The sequence below is a fragment of the Opisthocomus hoazin genome, chromosome 6 (genome assembly GCF_030867145.1).
Source record: "Opisthocomus hoazin isolate bOpiHoa1 chromosome 6, bOpiHoa1.hap1, whole genome shotgun sequence".
In the NCBI taxonomy this organism is placed as follows: Eukaryota; Metazoa; Chordata; class Aves; order Opisthocomiformes; family Opisthocomidae; genus Opisthocomus; species Opisthocomus hoazin.
Window position 1 is genome coordinate 3544570 of NC_134419.1, and position 18981 is coordinate 3563550.

Below are 18981 nucleotides of genomic sequence, written 5' to 3' on the forward strand. Positions count from 1 at the left end.
AAGATCTGGAAGATAAGATTTTTTTTCTAAAGTACCTTGGAAAACAATAACCTGTCTATAACTAAGCCCAGGCAGGGAGCAGATTTCTTGTCATTACGTACCACTATTCATGTAAAGCTTTTTCACAGGGTCTTTGAAGACATTATGCCTCTGAATGGAATTGTCTTCTTCAGTTGAGTGTTTTCACCAACTTACTCACCAAGTCAGTTACTTCTTGTTATAAAAGTTAGATGAATACAAACCAGCTTTTTATAAATTAAAGCTTATAAGAAAGAGTTTAGTCAAGTTCCATACCTCATGTATTTTCAAAAGTTTGCTTATTTATTTATTTAGATTGGACAGCTAATTAAACATTACAATGCACCAGTACAAATCAGCAGCGCTGTGTGATCTCTGCTTTCCAATAAATCCATGAGGAGTAAAAACATTTTTGCAGTTTCACTATAATTAGCACATTCTGTTCACTCTGACAAATTAAAATTTTAAACTATTTTCTGTATGGTTGCAAATGTTGAGATAAAAAAATATGTACTGTACAAGGATTAGGGAAAATAATAATACAAGTCAATATGACTCAACATAACTGCAGAATTGGGGTCTTTGTCAGTCAACGCTTCCACGGCCGGCCATCCCCAAATGTGTTACTCGTCCTTCTCCCTCACAGTGTTCTGCAGCTGAAGTTAAAACCAAGGTGAACATGTTCTCAGGAGCAGGACCAACACCGTCATGTGGGTTGTGCCTGCTGGGTCTGTTGGTTGGTACCGTTGACTCCATTAGAGTTGCCCCCACAGGCGAGTGGTGTCTGTTTGAAAGGCGTTTTGTCATCTGCTCACTTGGCCTTTCAGTTAATTTCTCAGTGAGTTGTGCTAAAAGGTCGCGAAGGGATGGCTCTGAATCCATTTCAAAAGATAAGATCTCTGATTTGTTTCAGTAAGCTTTGAGGCTTAGCTCTTAAGTTATTCTTCGAAGTGTGGTATCTGTAAGATTAGGTCTGTGCTGTGGCTTACGTGACGCGTGCGTACACATCTGTAGCTGCAGGAGTACAGCGCTTCGGCGGAGCCTGGCCTGAGCTACGCTGCTGACAATTTGTCTGGAAATACGCAGAACCCTAAAGTGGGGAATTACCCATCTTTCATTCGCTCACAGAAACATTCCACAACAATGACATGAACAAACATCAAGTTAGTTCCTTTATGAAACAAAATTTCCTTTTTTCCCTATATATACCTAAATGTTTTCCATACCATTTTGCCAGCCCTTCGTTTACTGAAACACTTTCTGTATTCCCTACTACACAACCCAGAAAGGAATGCAACAGCCTGAAAACCCATTCCCCCACACGATACGACCTAACACATGAGTAGGCAGCTGGTTCCTTGGCATTGGAGTTTCATCCTTGGGAGGTAAAAGCTCCACAGAAGTTACAGCACATGGACATTGGGGCTAGAATACTCACCAGATGTACTGTAAGACCATCGCTGACGCCTCAGGTTTGTGTATTGGAGAATACACCACGTAGTGTTTGGATATAGATATACATCTGTTACTAAACAGAACATGAACCTCTTTGTAGTAATGTTCAGTATGTATGGTCTGAGTTAAAGTGCATCAGGTTGAGCATTCAGTCAAAACTTTTTAAATCTGTTGGGTGTACCATTATTTTGGTTGACTTGAGCAAGTAGTACCTTCCTTTCTTAGGCTTCCAGTATAAGCCTTTTCTTCTGTCTAGTCTTCCTCTCGACCTCGGTGTGACGTATTTCCCGTTAAGATTGGTTTCCTCACATTCACTGTGCCACCAGCCTCCTAAGGAAAAATATTGTCAAGTCAGTCACTGTCAGCTGAACCCCAACGTCCTGCGCTCAGTTTCCAAGCAGACGGCTCCTGTTCACAACGCGAATCTTCTGTAGACCGGTTCCAGCAAAAGTGACAATTCCCCAGTGTACCTGAATGAAACAGTGCTTGTAAGTGTACCCGCTTACGCTTGCAAGTAGAGGGCTGATACAAAGAAGTTGTGCTCCCCGTTATTGTCTGCTTCACATAAAAGTCGTGGTGCAGAAAAAACTGCACACACAAATGCTGCCACTGGAGCAGGTCACTTACAAAGTTAGCTCCACACTTACATGTTTCCCGTGACCCTCTACAGCTCACTTTCTGATACACTGATATTTTTCTCAGGTACAGATAGTTAAATGTCTGCATCTACAGGAGGCTGAAGAGCCTTTGGTAAACAAATTCTCTGCTTTACTGGCTGATGTCCTTAACCATCAGCTGAAATTGTAAGTGCAGTTCTGCTGGCAAAGGGCTAGCAGTGAGTCTGCTAAAAAATGAAAGTTTAGCACTTTGGAAGTCGTTGGCCATCTGCTTCATGGTCACTAGAGCTGAGTAATGCTCTCAGCATTGGTTCAGACATTAACAATTTTCAAGCCTAGAATGACCTACAAAATGTTTGTTGCATGAAGCAGGTGTCTGGAGGGCAACTCTCCATCCTGTGGTTTAATCATTAATCGCTTTTCAGTTGCTTGCTTTTTTGCTATGAGCTGAAACATAAAAGCTTCAGAAGATCAAAGAATTAGGAATCCTTTAACCAAATTTTCTTAAAGGAGAAACATGTCTTCAGCCTCACATCCCTCGTGCTCTTTTGAGAGTGATTATGTCACGTGTACTTGACAAACGGCTAAAATCTGCCTTTGAATGGAAACTCATCGTCATTCCTAACTTTTGGTTTGTAGTCAAAATGGAGTTAAGAGTCCATTTGTCTTCTGTTTTTTTGCAAGGAGGGATTAAACAATCCGACCCCAGGCTGCCACACTGGAGCAGCCATCAGAGGAAGAACTGCCCTTTACTCCATAGCTCAGAATCTCATCCAGGGGTTTTGTTGCAACCCGTGCTGCTAGTTCTGTTTCTGATGTTGGTCATTCACACAGCCTCTCGCTATGCTTTAGCTTTACCTGTCTATAAGATAGAAAGATGGTGCCATGCTGTTGTAGGACCCTGCTATCTGCCAACAAAAAACATCTTCTGCCCTTTACTGCAAGCAGAAAGATGCGGCTGTCCTCTTTTCTGTGTCTAAATTCAGGCTAATATCAGTAACTCCCTGCTAAAGCATCCTACCATCAGGTAACAAAGGCACTGCCACGTTTAGATACCCGGCGTACTGATACCTAGGTAGTTTTCTGGACAGTTGAAGTCATTTATTACGTCCCCGTCGCGGTCTGCAGTGGAGAACCGCAGCTCTGTCTGCTCCGGCAGCGCGTTGGGGATGCTCCCAGAGATCCGTGAAAGCTGGAGAGCGTAGTCCGTTGCCAGGCCTCCCAAGCTGAATGCGTACTCGATGTAACGTTTGTTATCCTTCCAGTCCTGCAGCTCAATCCGCAAGATGTAATCCCCTTGCCTAGTAATGGCGTAGGTCTTGTTCAGGCCTAGCCAGAATTCCTCTGCAAAGTCAAAGGAGATAGGTGTAGTTAATGTGAAACTCAGCGTGAGCACACTTGACCATGTTTTTCAGATCCGTAACCCGTACCTCAGATAGCTCATTCACCTTTAAAATAGAACTCTTTGAAAATAAGCGTTCAAACAAGCTGCGCAAGGTCAGAATCGGGAGTGTCAGAGGCGAGGATGAGGGGACAGAAGTCACCAGGCAGAGAGTTAGTGGGCAAGGGGTTATGTGATAAACTTTCCCTAAAAGCCTGTATCACTCACGCTGCTATGGAATTTGTTTTTACAGATAACCTGTGGGTAGTATGTGTGAAAATACACTATTTAAAAGGATTTGTTCATTGCTTTAATTAAATCAATAATAGGAGTCTTGGGGACTGTTGATCTTTTCAGAGGTCTCCTGCTACATTCTTTTTGTTTTGCTCTTCTTAATTGCACACTGGTGATCAATAAAAGCAAGAGATATAAATGAAGTGGAGCTTCTCTCTTAACTTTTACCTCTTGTGAAACTCTGAGAGGGAGCTCAAGACATTTAAAACATGCGGAATTGGAACTGTGTGACAAATGAAGCAAATGACATACATAAAACCTAATTGCAATTGTTGTATTTTTTAAGGAAAGAGCTGCAGAACTCAGCTGAGGTTTCGATACCCTTGTGCACAAAGTGAATTTAACCTGAGCATTCTTCTTTTGCTAGAATTCTTGATAATTAGTTTGTGTTTAATAAATCAGATTCATTAAGTAGCTTATTATCAGTGCCGCTGGTATCAGTGCAGATAGGCAATCGCCACATGTAGACGTAGTGTAGCAGATTGGGAGTGCCGTGCATGCAGGTGGCATTTAAAGCAATGGAAGACAAGATGGTGGAGTAAAATACTCCCACAATTTACAGGGAAGGAGCATGAGCCTGTTATATTTTATCACCTTAGAATATGCAGCATGGAACTGAGTAGGACATAGCTGAGAGTGGTGCGATCTGTCTGGCACTGGAGAGATGTGGCTTCATGCTGGTGTAGCATGTGGGAGTTGGAGACCAATTAAGGGGCAACCGTAGCGTTCAATAGGATCGAACTACGCAGGTGAAGGTCTACCTCAGTTGTGAGCTGCTGTGCCAAAATGTGGGAAAGGTTGAGATACAGCAGCTCTTCATTGTGGAAGAGGTGGAAGTAAGTCAATATTGCTGCCCACGTTGGTGAGGTTTTGATCTGTGCTGTGCCTAGAAAGTCAAAATATTTTCTAAACAACAGTGGAGCCATCTCATTGTATGAGAAAGATAGGGAAGGTGTTCTGGATGGGAGGCTGCTAGGCAGCGCTTGGTGCTACAAGTCCTTTGGAGATGGTGATTAACAGGGGACGGTCCTCACCCCGTCCAGCCATGGAGGGGTTTGGGCACCGCACGGGGAAGCTGGAGGTGTTTGTGTAGGGGAGCACACGCAGCCTCGGGCTTCCTCGGGGCTGGAAAAACTGGTGTGGTGGTTTTAAGGGAAAGAGGATTGCAGAAAGTTGGAGAGAAAGTAGTGACGACAACTTGGTGAGGCTTTGTGTTTGTGTATGTTTTAAAGGCTTTGGGAGGTGCTTTTATAAATAGCAAAATCTCAATAATTAAAATAGTTTATAAAGCATTCTGTCCTTGAGTCAGCAAAAGTTTCTAAACACACATTCGACGGTGTGTCTTCGAGAATTTCACTGAATTACATTTTCTGGTAAGCACCTTCTGATGTTCTACTAATAAGGTAAACTGCTCAGATTTGATTGCAGGTTTTGTCTGCTCTTACGTTAACAGCTTTCAGTAAGAAGGTTCAGCTTCTCAAATCAACTGATACAGAGAAAAGACACAAAAAAAGGCGTTTTTACCGTTGAGGTCACCAAAGCCGTTTACGTAGGCATCCCAGGTTTGGTTGAAATCCAGTGATCCATCCACTCTGTTCTGGATTACAGTCCAGGAACTGGCTGCAAATGCAAAGGGGGAAGAAGTCACAAGCCTGGCTGAAGTGTTTAAAGCTCTGGCAGGTGCTGGGAAGGAACTGAGACGGTCGGGCGCTGACCTGCCGGCTGCACTGCTGCCCCTGCGCGAGCTGGCTCTCCGCTGCAGTGGAGAAGGAAGCAGGTTTGCGTTGAGGGTGGCTCCGTATGGATCCCACCTACTCTTCGTTTTGCGACAGACCTGACTGCTCGCGTACTGACCTGCAAAGCCTCTCAGCTGTGCAGAGAGCAGATGCTCCACTGAGCTTGGCCTTGGCCTTATTAACTGTCCGTGAGCGTGCTCTTGGGTGTGCTGATTTTGGGGTAGAATGAGTTAGCCTAAGTCTTCATGGAAAGAACTTAGGTGAGCACAGCCAAACTGGAGAGCCGTTCCAGTGTCCTGTGCCACACTTGTGGTGACCCAGCTCCCTGGACTTCGTTGGTTAAGCTGCCTTAACTGGGTTTCATTTGTTTATGAGGGCTGAGAAACACAAACATGGAGAAAATGGTAAGAGAGAGAGGTGAGATGTTCCAGACAGTTGATCAGACTGTCAGACTCCCTCTGCTGACAGTGCTTGACTGCTGGGAACGCGCTCCACCACAGGGATGAAGCGTTGGAGGCCGGGTCCGTGCTCGGGCTGCAGTGGAGCCTTTCTCCTGACCAGGTCATGACGCCCTCGTTTCACCAGCTTCAGCAAATGTAAGCAAAGGAGTTTTTTTCACGGGGCAACCCCGTGCCGCTCTGTTTACACATCCAAACAAATCCCACGGCCCTGCCACGCTCGCCCCAGCGCGTTCCCCGGCTCTGCGGGGAGCCGTGGCAGAGGGACAGCGCGGGGAAGCCGGGCAGGACACGCACGGAGCAGCCCTGCAGGAGGATGCATTGTGGGCTGGGAAAACCAGGGAACAGTGAACTGGCCAAATGAGGTGTGACCTCTGGGTAGCAGCAGAAGGGACAGAGAAATGGGTTTCTTGCCCAGAGAGAGCTTGGGTAGGTGCTGTGCCTTCTGGTCCATTACAGTTCTGGATCTATATAGCACAAAGCTGCTGACTCACCCAAACATGAGACAGGAACCCTGTCTCCAGGACTCACCCCTTTGGTACATCTAAGGCTCAAGCAGTAACCCTTGTTAATGAAACAGGATTTTACTAAGTAGTTACTATTTACTCAATTTGTTTTCTTTTGGAAAAGCTGTTGCAGTATAGTGGTACTTATGCTTGCCATTTTCATTCTCTATAGCTAAAAGGGCTTGGTGTTTTTGGTATACTTAATTCATGTCACATGTCACAGTACAACCAAGAAGTGTGTAAAGAATGAATGCACTGTTAAGGAGACTGTAGGATATAGGAAACCTGAGTTCAGAGCACAGACAGAGCAGTGAGAGAAGTGAAGAGGATACATAAACCATGGTGAGTTTTTGTGTACTCTGGAAAGAGACACAGTTTTTTGGCTTGTAGGAAACTACTTAGGTGAAAATTAGCCTGTTGCTAGCACAGCTGTCTTACCAAATTTCATTTCACAGTAGACATCAAAAGCTTCCGAGCCGCTGGGCTTAATGGTGTAAACACCACTGGAGCGCATGCCGCTGTTGTAAAGAGCTGTGCAGTCGGGAGCGGCACCTAGGAAAGCAAACAGAGACAATTACAAATCCTGTTTTGGATGTGGTAAGTTTTAATCCAGCTTTGTAACTTGGATTTCCAGATGGGATAGAGCCAAAACAAAAACTAGAACAATGTTTTTGGCAATTTTATTTTATAGTAAATGTCATGAAAGGGACAGGCTGCTCTGGGCTTGCTAGTACAGCTGCCAAGTTGTATGTAGGTTGGACAGCCTATATTTTTTAAGTTAGGCAAGGTTTCAATTTAGATAATTTTTGAAAGTTTGTAAGGCCTAAGACTAGATTCTGGCAAGTGGACTTTCCTACCGCTTGTAAAGTTCCCAATAAATACCATTCCCATTGCTGCAGTTTGAAGATGCCTCTCAGCTTTAAAGAAAGCTCTTCCAAATCTTAGAGTTACTCAGCGTGAAGTACGTTAGTTCTCTGTTCATACTCTCCAGGACAGGCATCGTCTGTGGCAGGAGTGTCAGTAAAACAGCTGTCACAGCACATGTGTACAAGGGGTGAATTGGAGAGACGTGGATTTGATGGATGGGCCGCTTGGTGGGTAAGGAACTGGCTGAATGGTTGCACTCAAAGAGCGTGGTCAACGACTCGATGTCCAAGTGGACAGGCCAGTGACAAGGGGCGTCTCAGGACTGGTGCTGTTTAACATCTTTGTCGGCAACATGGATGGTGGGATTGAGTGCACCCTCAGCAAGTTTGCTGACCAGGCTGTGTGGTGTGGTTGACACAGTGGAGGGAAGGGATCCCATCCAGAGCGGGTCCAGAGGAGACTGCAAAAATGATCCGAGGGCTGGAACCCCACTCCTGTGAGGAAAGGTGGAGAGAGTTGGGGCTGTTCAGCCTGGGGAGGAGAAGGCTGCGGGGAGACCTTAGAGCAGCTGCCAGTGCCTGAAGGGGCTGCGAGAGAGCGGGAGAGGGGCTGGGACAAGGGCATGGAGTGACAGGACAAGGGGTGATGGCTTCAGACTGGAGGAGGGGAGATTTAGATTAGATATTAGGAAGAAATTCTTCCCCATGAGGGTGGTGAGGCCCTGGCCCAGGCTGCCCAGAGAAGCTGTGGCTGCCCCCTCCCTGGCAGTGTTCAGGTTGGATGGAGCTCTGAGCACCCTGGACTGGGGGAAGGTGTCCCTGCTCGTGGCAGGGGGATTGGAACCAGATGATCTGTGAGGTCCCTTCCAACCCAAACCATTCCATGATCCTATGAATGGAGGCTGGCGGTTGAGGACAAGATTACTGCATTACTGGACATTGTTCCTGTGTGTCCCCCCAGAGATGACTACACGTATAGTGGGACTAAGTAGATGAGGACATTTTTTCCAAAGCATGAATTTAGCTCCTTCTCACAGCACTGTGTATAACATAAGAGTCTTCTGCTTTTAGTCTTTGTTAAAAAACTATGTAAATCTTTCACAGAGAATACTGCGAATGCAATGTATTGCGTAGTCACGTCTAAGAGGTAAGGTCTCACCATCAGATTTGTGTGTTACAGCTGTGGCGTTGTGCACAGGAAAGGGGATGGCTTCTGGTTCTGCTTGCTCCTCCGTGAAAGAGTTCTGTGCAAGTTCCTGGAGCTCGATGTGGTTTAGCTGAAAGAACCGTAATTACAGACTTAATTTCCCAGGGCTCTGAAATGATGAGATTCATGTATCAAGCCGCACAATGTCATGTAGAGAATAATTTTTCTTCTGAATGTAATCCTTTAGAATACCCTATTTACGACATAAAAATAACTTCAGAACCATGCTGGTGGATTTCAGTTGGATGAATGTCAGCTGTGCCACTGCACGAGCAAGGTAGGATTCATGAGGCGAGTAAATGACCCGTTCTCAGGAGGGGCACCTTAATGGGCAAACAGATTTAGCTGATTTCCTCAGGTGGCATCACTTAGACAAATAATACCAACAGGTAAAGAGCACAGAACCCACAGTTCCTTAGGCTGAAATGCGTTTTCCTTTTATAGCCTTCTCTTGGGAATAAATTAAATATGAGCATGTCAGTGAGTTATACCCAGCGTTACGGAGACGCGTGTTGAACTGCAGAACGTGGCTCCCTGTTGCAGTAAGTATTGGAAAAGAAGAAAGAGACAAAAAGTAATGATACTTAGAAAACCAATGGAAGAACAGTAACGTGATAGATAATAGGAGGAAAAAGAAGGAAAATTAGCAGTTAGAAAATAGAGCATCCTGGTATTGATAGACAGTAGCTCAAAGCTATGTTCGTGGTCGTTGTGTGCCCTGGCCATAGCCCCCTGCCTGGCAGCTCAGCAGTCTCTCACCCAAAAAGGGACCTGTTTGCAGTCAAAATTGTTTATACCCTCCTCTGCACCCCCAAACTGAGCAAGAGGGGCGGCTGGCCCAAGGGAATGCTTGGGCCATTGACTCCTTCAGTGTCACAAGAGATGACAAATTCTGAAAAGAGAAATAGCGATGGTTCCTGTACCTTGTCCTCCAGCTCCATTATTTGATTGTGCTGTCTGTCGAGTTGCACATGCTGGTCCTCCACAATTTTAAGAAGTTGCTTGATGTGGTTGTCCTGCTGCTCCACAAAAGCCTGAGGACAGGGAGGGAGGGGAATTGCGGTTAGAAGCAGCAGAAGAACTTCACAACCTTTTGTTGTTGTTATTTTCCTTCTATTTTCATATCCAGAACAATTTCATTCTGTGAGGTTGGCCCTTGATTCAAACTACATTTATGCCACTAACCAAAAAAGGGAACGATTCCAGTGTTTAGGGTGTTAGCTTGGGATTTGGGAGGTCTGGATTCACCTTTCTGCTTTGACGTGAATATCCAGTAGTTTCTCACACAAGTTTCTTAGTCTTTTTATGCTTCTGCAAAATACAGCTAAGACTTCCTTTTCTGTAGGAAACCTTATACCCACTCAAATACATGCATGGATTGATGTTAGTCTGTTAACACTCGCAAGGTTCTTCGGTCCTGGAGGTCCTATGAGGTACTAAAGGTGTCCTGCTTTAAAGGTTTGAAACTCCTGGTTTTATACTGAGCAGACAGTTCCCAGTGCATTGATTTGTAATGAGCTGATGCTTGGTAATCACATCATTTTCCTGACTGCAAAAATTTTTTATCATTACTGTTACAGAATTTCCTAAATTTGCAAAAAAAAAAAAAAAATCCTGGAAAAGATACAGAGCCTTTTAATGTAACGATTTTCTCACGCATTTCACTGGGGAATTTTACTGCGAAAGAAACAAAGTGTCAGATTAAGACACTGATTCTTTCAAGATTATCACAGTGATTTATTTCTCAAAATGCACAGTAGTACTACAGTGAAGATGAAGGGAAAGCGTGAGCTTCTATTGCCTAACTCCCGATAACAGCATTGCAATTTACTTTGTGTGCCAGGGGCTTTCACGAGTCTACTTACTTTGAGTGAAGAAATTTCTTTTGTCTCTTGCATTGAAGGCTGGATAATGGCCAGTTTTGTGACTTTGTCTTCCAGTCCCCATACTTTCTCTTGCAGCTGGATTTTGTTTTGTATGAGGTCTTCAATCTTTGAATTCATCTCCTGTGAGAGATTCTTGATCTCTTCGTTGTGGATTTGCAGCCTGGCCGTAGTTTGTCTGAGCTGTTCTTCTTCTTCTTTGATTTCACTCGTTTGCACTGAGAGCTCATAAAAGGACCTATCAAAAATGTAAAGTTTTTGAAAGATGTCATTCATCTGCCCCTTCGTCTTATGGACAAAGTCTTTAAGACCGTGCCCAAGCTGGAGGAGTCCGTTGGCTAGGATTCGTACGTCATCTAACATGGCAAATCTTGACTTCGTCTCGGGAGGTGCAGCAGAGTCAAGGGAGGAATAATCCTTCTCAGCTTTCGCTGAAAGAGCAAGTGGGGCGATGAGTAGAAAGACTAGAATGATTTTCATGTTTTCTGCTCCTGATACTCTTTGGGTGTTCAGGATGCAGAGACTTTTCCTACTAACAATTTTTGCTGTTGTGACTGTTCCGGGTTGGAGAATTTGATCTATTTATACTCCTCTTCATTTTAGAAGAGGCAGACCAACGAGTTGATCATTAAACTGTGTGGATTTGAACGAATGTAACCCCTCTTGAATGTAGGTTGATACCTGGGAAGATAAAACTGAGAGACGGGCACGTTGCTGATCAAACTGGTTCTGAACTTTTCCATCTGCCAGACCTTCTGTTATAAAGTGTTATGGATGACATAGTGTTTTTCACACAACGCTTTTTAATAGATTAATTTTTGGGTCATAATCTTGATAAGGGCCTAAATTGCGTCTGGTTTGTGTTGTGTGATTCCTGTTGTTGCCTCAGGAATATAAAAGGGTTTACTGTACTTAGGAGCGCCGGACGCTGTATTTCAGGTTGTGCAGCTCCTTGATAAGCTATGGAAGGGCGAAATATTCCCAGATGATTCACACAACTTGATTCTCATCTTGTGCCATTTTCTGATGTGACTCATTGTGCTGCAGTGGATTTACTTGTCATCTAGTTCAGATTAAGTGAGAAAGAGGGAATTAGGTCCAGAGATTGCCTGGATGTGATTCTACTACCTTAAGGTTTATGCAGTAATTTACACCTTATAAAACTTATTTTTTAAGAGCTGCTTTCCAGAGCTGGGTGAGATAAATAATACCTCGCTTACATTTCTCACCTTACCATTCTTCTCACTGTTTAAGATTCACACTACATAAAGCAAGTCTACAGGTACTCTGAAATAAATGTCCCGTTCTGCAGTGGGTCTCTGCATGGAAGCATGTATGTTTTTCGAGTAGTGTTGCAGTATGAATGAAAGGTATTTTTCTTTCTGGAGTCACTCACAGCAATCCAAGAAATCAGGCTATGCATAATATAATATAGTCGGTACTTTGGAGGCTTTTCACGTTTTTGCTAGATTCTTGTATGTTTAGTAATTCTTTCCCTGGCCGCCTTGTGGTTGTTGTGCATGTACGTATGTACGTATCATATGAAGCATCAATAGAAAAATTATTTGAAAAATGAAGTTGTTATGCATTGAACTTCCTGTTAATTATCCTTAAGTACAAACAATGATCACTATTCTCTCCTGAGAAGCGGCACTGCATTTTCAGACCCCGAAGGTGCAGTTCTGTCCCATGAAGAACAACCCAGTAACTTCTGGCCTTGCAAGGTGTCCCACTGCAGCAGACAGTCGTGGAGGTCCTCAGCCTTCTGCACCGATGTTTGTGAATTCACAGCATCGTAAGGGGCAGTCACCAATCAAGCATTGCCTCTCAAGCAGACTTTTGAAACACTTGAGCCAAGAAGCAAATTAATGATTTAAAAATCCCTGGACGCTGATGGCCCGAGGTCTCAGCTCTGGCTGCAGCATGCAGAGCTCCGGGGAACAGGAGGGCAAGGGCAGCTCTGGGCTCTGCCAGGATCAGAGCAGCCTCGCTGCGTCCGCATTGCAGCCGCTCGTTAGCTGGCCCTTCAGATACGTCAGCTGGACAGTCCTTTTGCCTGTCAGGACAAGCTGAAGAGCTGCAAAGAGGCCTGAGACACGTGCAGGCCCGTGAAGGTGCTGTGATGCTTCCCTAGTTCTGCTCAGTTCTCTGCAGCTTGCGTTAAATCGGGTTGGAAGTGCGCACGTGTAAGATGGAGAAAGAATGGCTCCTACCAGCTCCATGCCTGCCTGGTTCTCTGCTGATGACTCTTGTAAAGCCACAGTTGGCTGAGTCCAGCCAGCTGAGACTGGGCTGTATCTGCTCACTGGTGACGGATGTAACACGTAGTGGAGAGCAGTTATTTGCTTAATTACTCATTTGAGCCTGGAAGGCTGTAGGCAAGTGAGGAATATGGTTATGGGCTGTTCATGATAGCTGCTGTATGTCCATTCACTCGCTGATCCTTTGTTTTGCACTGAACATTTGGTTCATTGATGAAAACATGATGGGCCCTTCATTTCTATGATTCTATGATTGGTGGGAGAAGGCCAGCCATACCCTGGGCTGCATCAAGAGAAGCATGGCCAGCAGATCGAGGGAGAGGAATCTGCCCCTCTGCTCCGCTCTGGTGAGACCCCCCCGGGAGTCCTGCATCCAGCTTGGGAGCCCTCAGCACAAGAACGATGTGGAGCTGTTGGAGTTGGGCCAGAGGAGGGCCACAAAGATGATCCAAGGGCTGGAGCACCTCTGCTGTGATGAAAGGCTGGGAAAGCTGGGGCTGTTCAGCCTGGGGAAGAGAAGGCTGCGGCGTGACCTTAGAGCAGCTGCCAGTGCCTGAAGGGGGCCTATAGGAAAGATGGGGAAAATATTTTCAGCAGGACTTGTGACGATAGGATAAGGAGTAATGGCTGTAAGGGAAGGTAGATTTAGACCTAGATATAAGGAAGAAATTTTTTACCACGAGGGTGGTGAAACACTGGAGCAGGTTGCCCGGAGAGGTAGTGGAGGTCCCATTCCTGGACACATTCAAGGCCAGGTTGGATGGGGCTCTGAGCAAGAGTTGAAGATGTCCCTGCTCACTGCAGGGGGGTCAGGCTAGGTGACCTCTAAAGGTCCCTTCCAACCCAAAGCATTCTATGCTTCTAAACTAACACCAGCCACTCGTTGGAGACTGACTGGCTGGACACATTCAGGGTGTAAACAAGCAGCCAAGAGGCGAGCAAAGTGCCACGACTGCTTGCTGTGTTGCGGAGCTCATGCCGCTCTCAGATCCATACGTGAGCCGTGGGAGCAAAGGTGTTTTGTGCACAGGAACGAGAGGGAGCTGGGACTGTGTGGTTGTTTCTTCTCTGATGCTTGGAGATGCAGCAAGTCCACAACCCAGGACCACCGGTGGCTGCACTGGAGCTTCTTGCAAGTTGGAAGTTAGACACGTATGTGTTCTTCTGTGTTGGGAATTTAGCTTCAGGTTTATTATAGTTGGTGCTGCCTATTCACTGGAGAAGTATTGCAGTGGCTTTGGCCAGTGGGGAGTCTGCTGTCTTCCGAGAGCGGGTGCTTCTCAGCGATACTGCCCTTGCGCTGGGTTGGTGTCATCAGTCGGAGCAAGGTCCAAGTGTTCTGGTGATGCAGCTGGGCAGCTCGGTCTGCACAGAGACACGGAATTGAACGGGGGCTTGTGCCGGAATGAAATACCCTTCAAGCTTTCTGCTTCTGCCATTTTATTGGCACTGTATTTTAACTCCACATGTAAAAGTCTAGTAAGTAGGGCTCGAATCGTAATCGTTGTTTTAATTCTGAATTTTATTGTGACAATGAGTGTTTATCATGATTAATTCTCTGATTTGCGTGGCATAGAGCTTTATTCCAGAGCTCTGGCTTTGACGAGGTTGATTGCTTTCACAAGGGATGTCCATGAGGTTCTAGTCTATGAGAAGCTGTTCAGTGGAAGGCTGTCATACCTTGCTAAAATCTGCATTTTTTTCAGATTAGTTTTGAAAGAAACTCATCAAATCAGTATTTACTCAACCCTACTAAAAGTCCATTAGAAAAGGTGTTAGAACAATTAGGGTTATTCATGGGACAGCGGTCAGCCTCGAGGGTTTGCACTGAGTCATCGTTCCTGCAGCATCTTCTCCTTTGGTAATATCAGTGGAAATGTGTGAAGAGCTGTTCACAGGAGTGGAAAAAAAAAGCACATGCAGGCACTTATATTGTACCTTGGTGGGAAGTTGTTAGGGTTCTTAACACTTCAACTCGGAAAGGTTTGGAAGTTTTTGCTTTGAATGGTAGACCAAGGTACAGAACACCTGATAACCCTATTAAACACTTCCAATGTTTAAAAAAGTAAGATAAGCACGTGCTTTTGAAGGATTTGTGTTTTCTCTAGGGAAACTCGTCAGAGTTTCACTTGTGTCAATGAAGTTTAGGCATGGTTTTTATCTGGGCCTGACATGGTTCTGTAAGAAGGAACAAAGTCCAGCCTCTGGCATCTGACACAGGGATTTTGGGCTGCAAAATTTAAAGAAATGGTTGCAAAATTAAGAAAAAAAAAAAGCGTAGACTTTCTGCAATCCACTTCAAAGTACTTGAGTGGCTTTTGTTTACAAGGTTTCGAATGAATCATTTTCAGTTGTTTTAGCTATTTCTCATGGCCACAAGGAGTCTTTCTCAGTTTTATTTTAAATAGTTTTGGATTCTCCTGACCCTCATCACCCCCAAAGATCTTTATTCTTGGCTTAGGCTTCAGAAAAACATAGGAAGTTACTGAAGAAATAGCAATAACCAAGCACCTGGAGATGAGACATATTACCGGGTATCTGCGGCTGGAGAAGTCCCTGCGTGCCGCCGTGCGCTCCCGTTCCTCTGTCACAGCTCCGCTGGCGCACGGTAACTCAGCCAGCTACGGGACCTTGCTTGTGCCGGGGTGCTGCTCAGGAGAGATGCTACCCTTTGGAAAGGTTGGTTTTCCAAAGGGGAAAGGCAGTCAAAATGCTCTAATGTCAAAGATTGCAAAAGCACAGGTAGCTGCCAAGCACATTTCCCCATTAATGCCAGTGGCAATAAAGTCAGGCAGTGGTAAGCTCCCTGCGAAATACCCCATTAGATGCCACAACAGCCACAGAGTCCGTAAGGAAAGCAGAGGGGAGAAAACCTTCTGGTGTGATTAAACCATAAGATTCAGGGGCTGTGGAAACCCTAAGGGGGAATCCTGCCTCAGAGAGCTGTTAGCCCAGTCAAGAAGAGATGTAGGTAACAAACATGATCCTGAAGAACTTTCGTGCACCTGGGTGACCCTTATTAAATGGGCTTTAAACAATTTTTATTGTAGGAATAAAACAAAGGAAAAGGTCTCTGGGTTTTACTGAAAAGAGAAATTTTCATAGTAGTTAGACATTCCTTCCAAGAGTTAGGATCAGCTCTTAATGTTTTAATACCTTTATGAAGGATTTTGCAAAATGGCTGCAATCACATTATATAAATATTTAGAGGAGTGCCTGGTGCCATTATTTCCGTGGCTTGGGAAGCCTTTGCACTTTAGCAGTTCATTTTATAGAGGTAAAAGTACTTTTGAGATCTGTTTGAGATATAAGCTTTGCATACATTTTGCATAACATTGTAATAAAAGCTCCAGACACAAGTCCTTTGGTTTAGAGTGTCTGGCCGAGACTTTTATTGATAGAAATCTGTGAACGGTATCAGCAAGAAGGAGCTGTTACCTGTAAGCGTGAGGACGAGCGGTCCTTCTGGTTAATCGGTGCGTGCCTAGCGTGGTGGTTGGTGTTGCGGTGTGGTTTTCATGATCAATCTCTTCTCCTCCCTTTATCCCTTCTATAGAGAAGTGGACGCTGTGATATGACACCTCTCCGTGTTGTCTGGCCCACCAGAAAGTTGCGCTCTCCTCTTGCGTCCCACTGTATAATACAGGGCTGGGGCCGTCCTCTCGTCGTTTCTGCAGGCTCCATCCAGTGCCGTGCCACTGCCTGTGCCTTTAAAAGCCCACCAGCTTCGATGCCCATCATCTCACCCATGCAGTGAGGCAGCTTCCACCGTCGCTTTGCACAGAAGTCTTGTTTTAACTTTTTTCAGAGGATAGTGGCTGCACCTCTGGTGTCCTACGAAGTCTACAGAGCCCAGGTATTTGTGCATACAAATAATAAGATGAGAACTGGAGGTGTGATGAATCAAAGGAAAGAGGGTAACGGAGGAGAAACCGAGAAGTCAGCCCCCCAGGGTGGCATCGGTTCCTTCAGGAGATTTTATAGTGTTCCTATTGGATTTTCAGCCATGAGTCTCTTTCCGTGGCTCCTGTAGCTGTGCTTGTGGTAGACAGGAAGACCTGCAGCTTTTACTGATGTAGGGTAAGGTAAAATATGATTTTTCATTTGAGGTCACGTGCTGATGTGTGAGTGGCAGATTTTTTCCCCGCTGTCTAGATGTAAATTCCCAGTGAAAGGATGGTGCCCGTGACAGGAGACTCTGGAGAGAAGCTGCCTGAGCGGGAGCAAGCATCCAGCTCTCCCCTGTCTTACAGTGGGATCTGTGCGTCTGAACTCCCCTAAGCAGCAGGAGCTTCTTCCTAATGAAGCGCAGGATATCTGTCCTCTGAGCCTTTCACACAACAAGGGCTTGGAAGGCGCTGGACGGGGAACAACCTCTACGTTTCCTCCACTGCTGGTTGCTGCGAATGCAGCTAAAGCCCTGCCTGACGTGTAATGTGATGTCTGCCAGCTCTAATGGCTGCTTGTAGGTCCCTAGCACCCTCGTTCCAGGGTGACATCAGCTTGGTGAAATGTCTCCTTTGCTCCCAGCAGGCCAAGCCCTGGCAGGAGACATGCTAGGAGAGCTGCAAGCTTGGTTTAGGCTCATCTCTGCTATTCAGCATAAATCAGTCCCCAAGCATGAGACTGCCTTTAATATAAGGATCCTGTAGCCTGGCTTCACAAATACATTAAATCCTTCTCTTAAGCACTAATAATACTTAATAAAAGTTTTATGAGCAATGTACATTTTAGAGTAAATTTTCATATCCGCTTTCATTTTAAAAAGAACGTCAAGGAGCAAATGTATTCATGCCAGAACAAAGTAATTTAGTAGAGTCACAAAAACGGCACAGGCCGCCCCTGAAATAGTAAGAGAGCGGCGATTAGGCAAAGCGACCAGTGGGGATGGGATTCAAAAACTTAATTCACCATGAAGGACTTGAAAGGGAAGAAATTCCCACGTGCCAGCTAAGCGTTTTCCTCTGCCTGGAGGGGTGAGCATGAGCCTGGCTTGGTAACGCTGCCCGTATGACCTTCTGGAGCTGTGCAGCTGGACTGTGCTAGGTAGGTGCTGACCTGGGGGAAGTACCCGATTCTTATGGGATTATAGAATCATTAAGGTTGGAAAAGACCTCTAAGAGCTCAGGTCTAACCATCAATCCAGCACCACCACATCTGCTAACCCATGTCCTGAAAGTGCTCTTCAGAGGCTCTTAGGGAATTCCTTAGGACCGGCGTTAGCCCGTGTCTGCGTAGATGGGAGTACCCATGGGGATCGGGGAGCAGATGGAGTTGCAGTCAGAACCAGGTCCTTGGGTGGGATTTATCTGCCAAAACGTTGACATTAGTGTGATTTCAGACAGCCTAGGGCAGCCCACGCTCCTCCAGGAGCCCCGTGCAGGTGTTGTGGCTACCCATGGCACCTGAAAAGGCACCGGGTACCTTCGCTGAGCAACCGAGTCGCTGCCCTCCCGACAATCCAAAAGGGTCTTTTTGTTTTCAATCTACTGTTTTCAGTGCTCTGTAGTGGCTGCTTTATTACACTTAAAATGTCCTGCTGTGCTCCTCGCTGTGGTTTTCTGCTCCCATCTGTTGTCTCTTGTCTCTCTGGGACAGCTGGAAACCACTTACAAGTGGTGTTCAGATTCACTGAAGAGTTCCTGGAGAGGGACAGGGGGAAGGGAACCTCTTTTACCTCCTGCCTCAGAAGCCAGGGCTTGTTATGGAATTGGTTGCTTCAGTGTTAGGGCAAAATGCAGCATGGCAGTCTCTTATCCCTAGCAGACGCGAGGCAGCAATATGAACCTCTCGCCTTGGGCTGCCCAGTCGCCGGTGGTGAGCATCCCTCCCGGTCCCGCTTGTTGGAGCCGTCGGAGCCAGGGTATCCGAGGGGGAACGATGCTGGTCTGGTGGGCAGGGCTGTGTGGGAGATGGGTAAGGGATTTCCAGGCTGGCTTTTAAAAGACATGTAATAATCCGTACACTTTTACTTGTTTGGGGGCAAAAGAAGGCGTATTTCCTCTGAATAACGGAGTATGCTGACTGGAGTGGTTCAGGGCTGTTTTCTTTCTTGTCTTTGAAAGAACATGCCAGGGGCTTTCTGCAGGTATAAAACACTTGCTCACAGGGCAGGCGGGGGCTTGCAGTGGGCAGTTGCGCTAATGATGTGTGAATCCACCGTGCGCTTTCTTGGCAGCGAGTCAGTAGGGCTAAAAGGATGGAAAATATTGCAGAATTTTGCATCTCATCGCTGTTGTGTCTAAAGTAATCATAGACTTGAAACGGAGCTGGAAGGTGCCCCCAAAACGTGTGTGTCC

The 18981-nt window shown here is 45.8% G+C and overlaps 2 protein-coding genes across 13 annotated transcripts in view; one reads left to right on the forward strand and one right to left on the reverse strand.

The window, feature by feature from the left end:
* The window catches only part of DOCK7 (dedicator of cytokinesis 7), a 99709-nt gene that overhangs the window by 45593 nt on the left and 35135 nt on the right, over positions 1-18981 (forward strand). The window lies entirely within an intron of this gene.
* On the reverse strand, positions 301-10972 carry ANGPTL3 (angiopoietin like 3). Of its 3 annotated transcripts, none has more exons than XM_009932964.2 (7): positions 10404-10972; positions 9462-9572; positions 8491-8608; positions 6904-7017; positions 5290-5385; positions 3162-3434; positions 301-1803 (listed from the first exon to the last, which is right to left on the reverse strand). In XM_009932964.2, the coding sequence occupies exons 1-7, from the start codon at positions 10899-10901 to the stop codon at positions 1622-1624; spliced, it is 1392 nt and encodes a 463-aa protein (XP_009931266.1). In that variant the 5' UTR covers positions 10902-10972; the 3' UTR covers positions 301-1621. The 3 variants fall into 3 exon arrangements, with proteins under 3 accessions (XP_009931266.1, XP_075280446.1, XP_075280447.1); XM_075424331.1 differs by lacking the exon at positions 301-1803 and adding an exon at positions 1810-1943; XM_075424332.1 differs by lacking the exons at positions 301-1803; positions 3162-3434 and adding an exon at positions 3788-4651.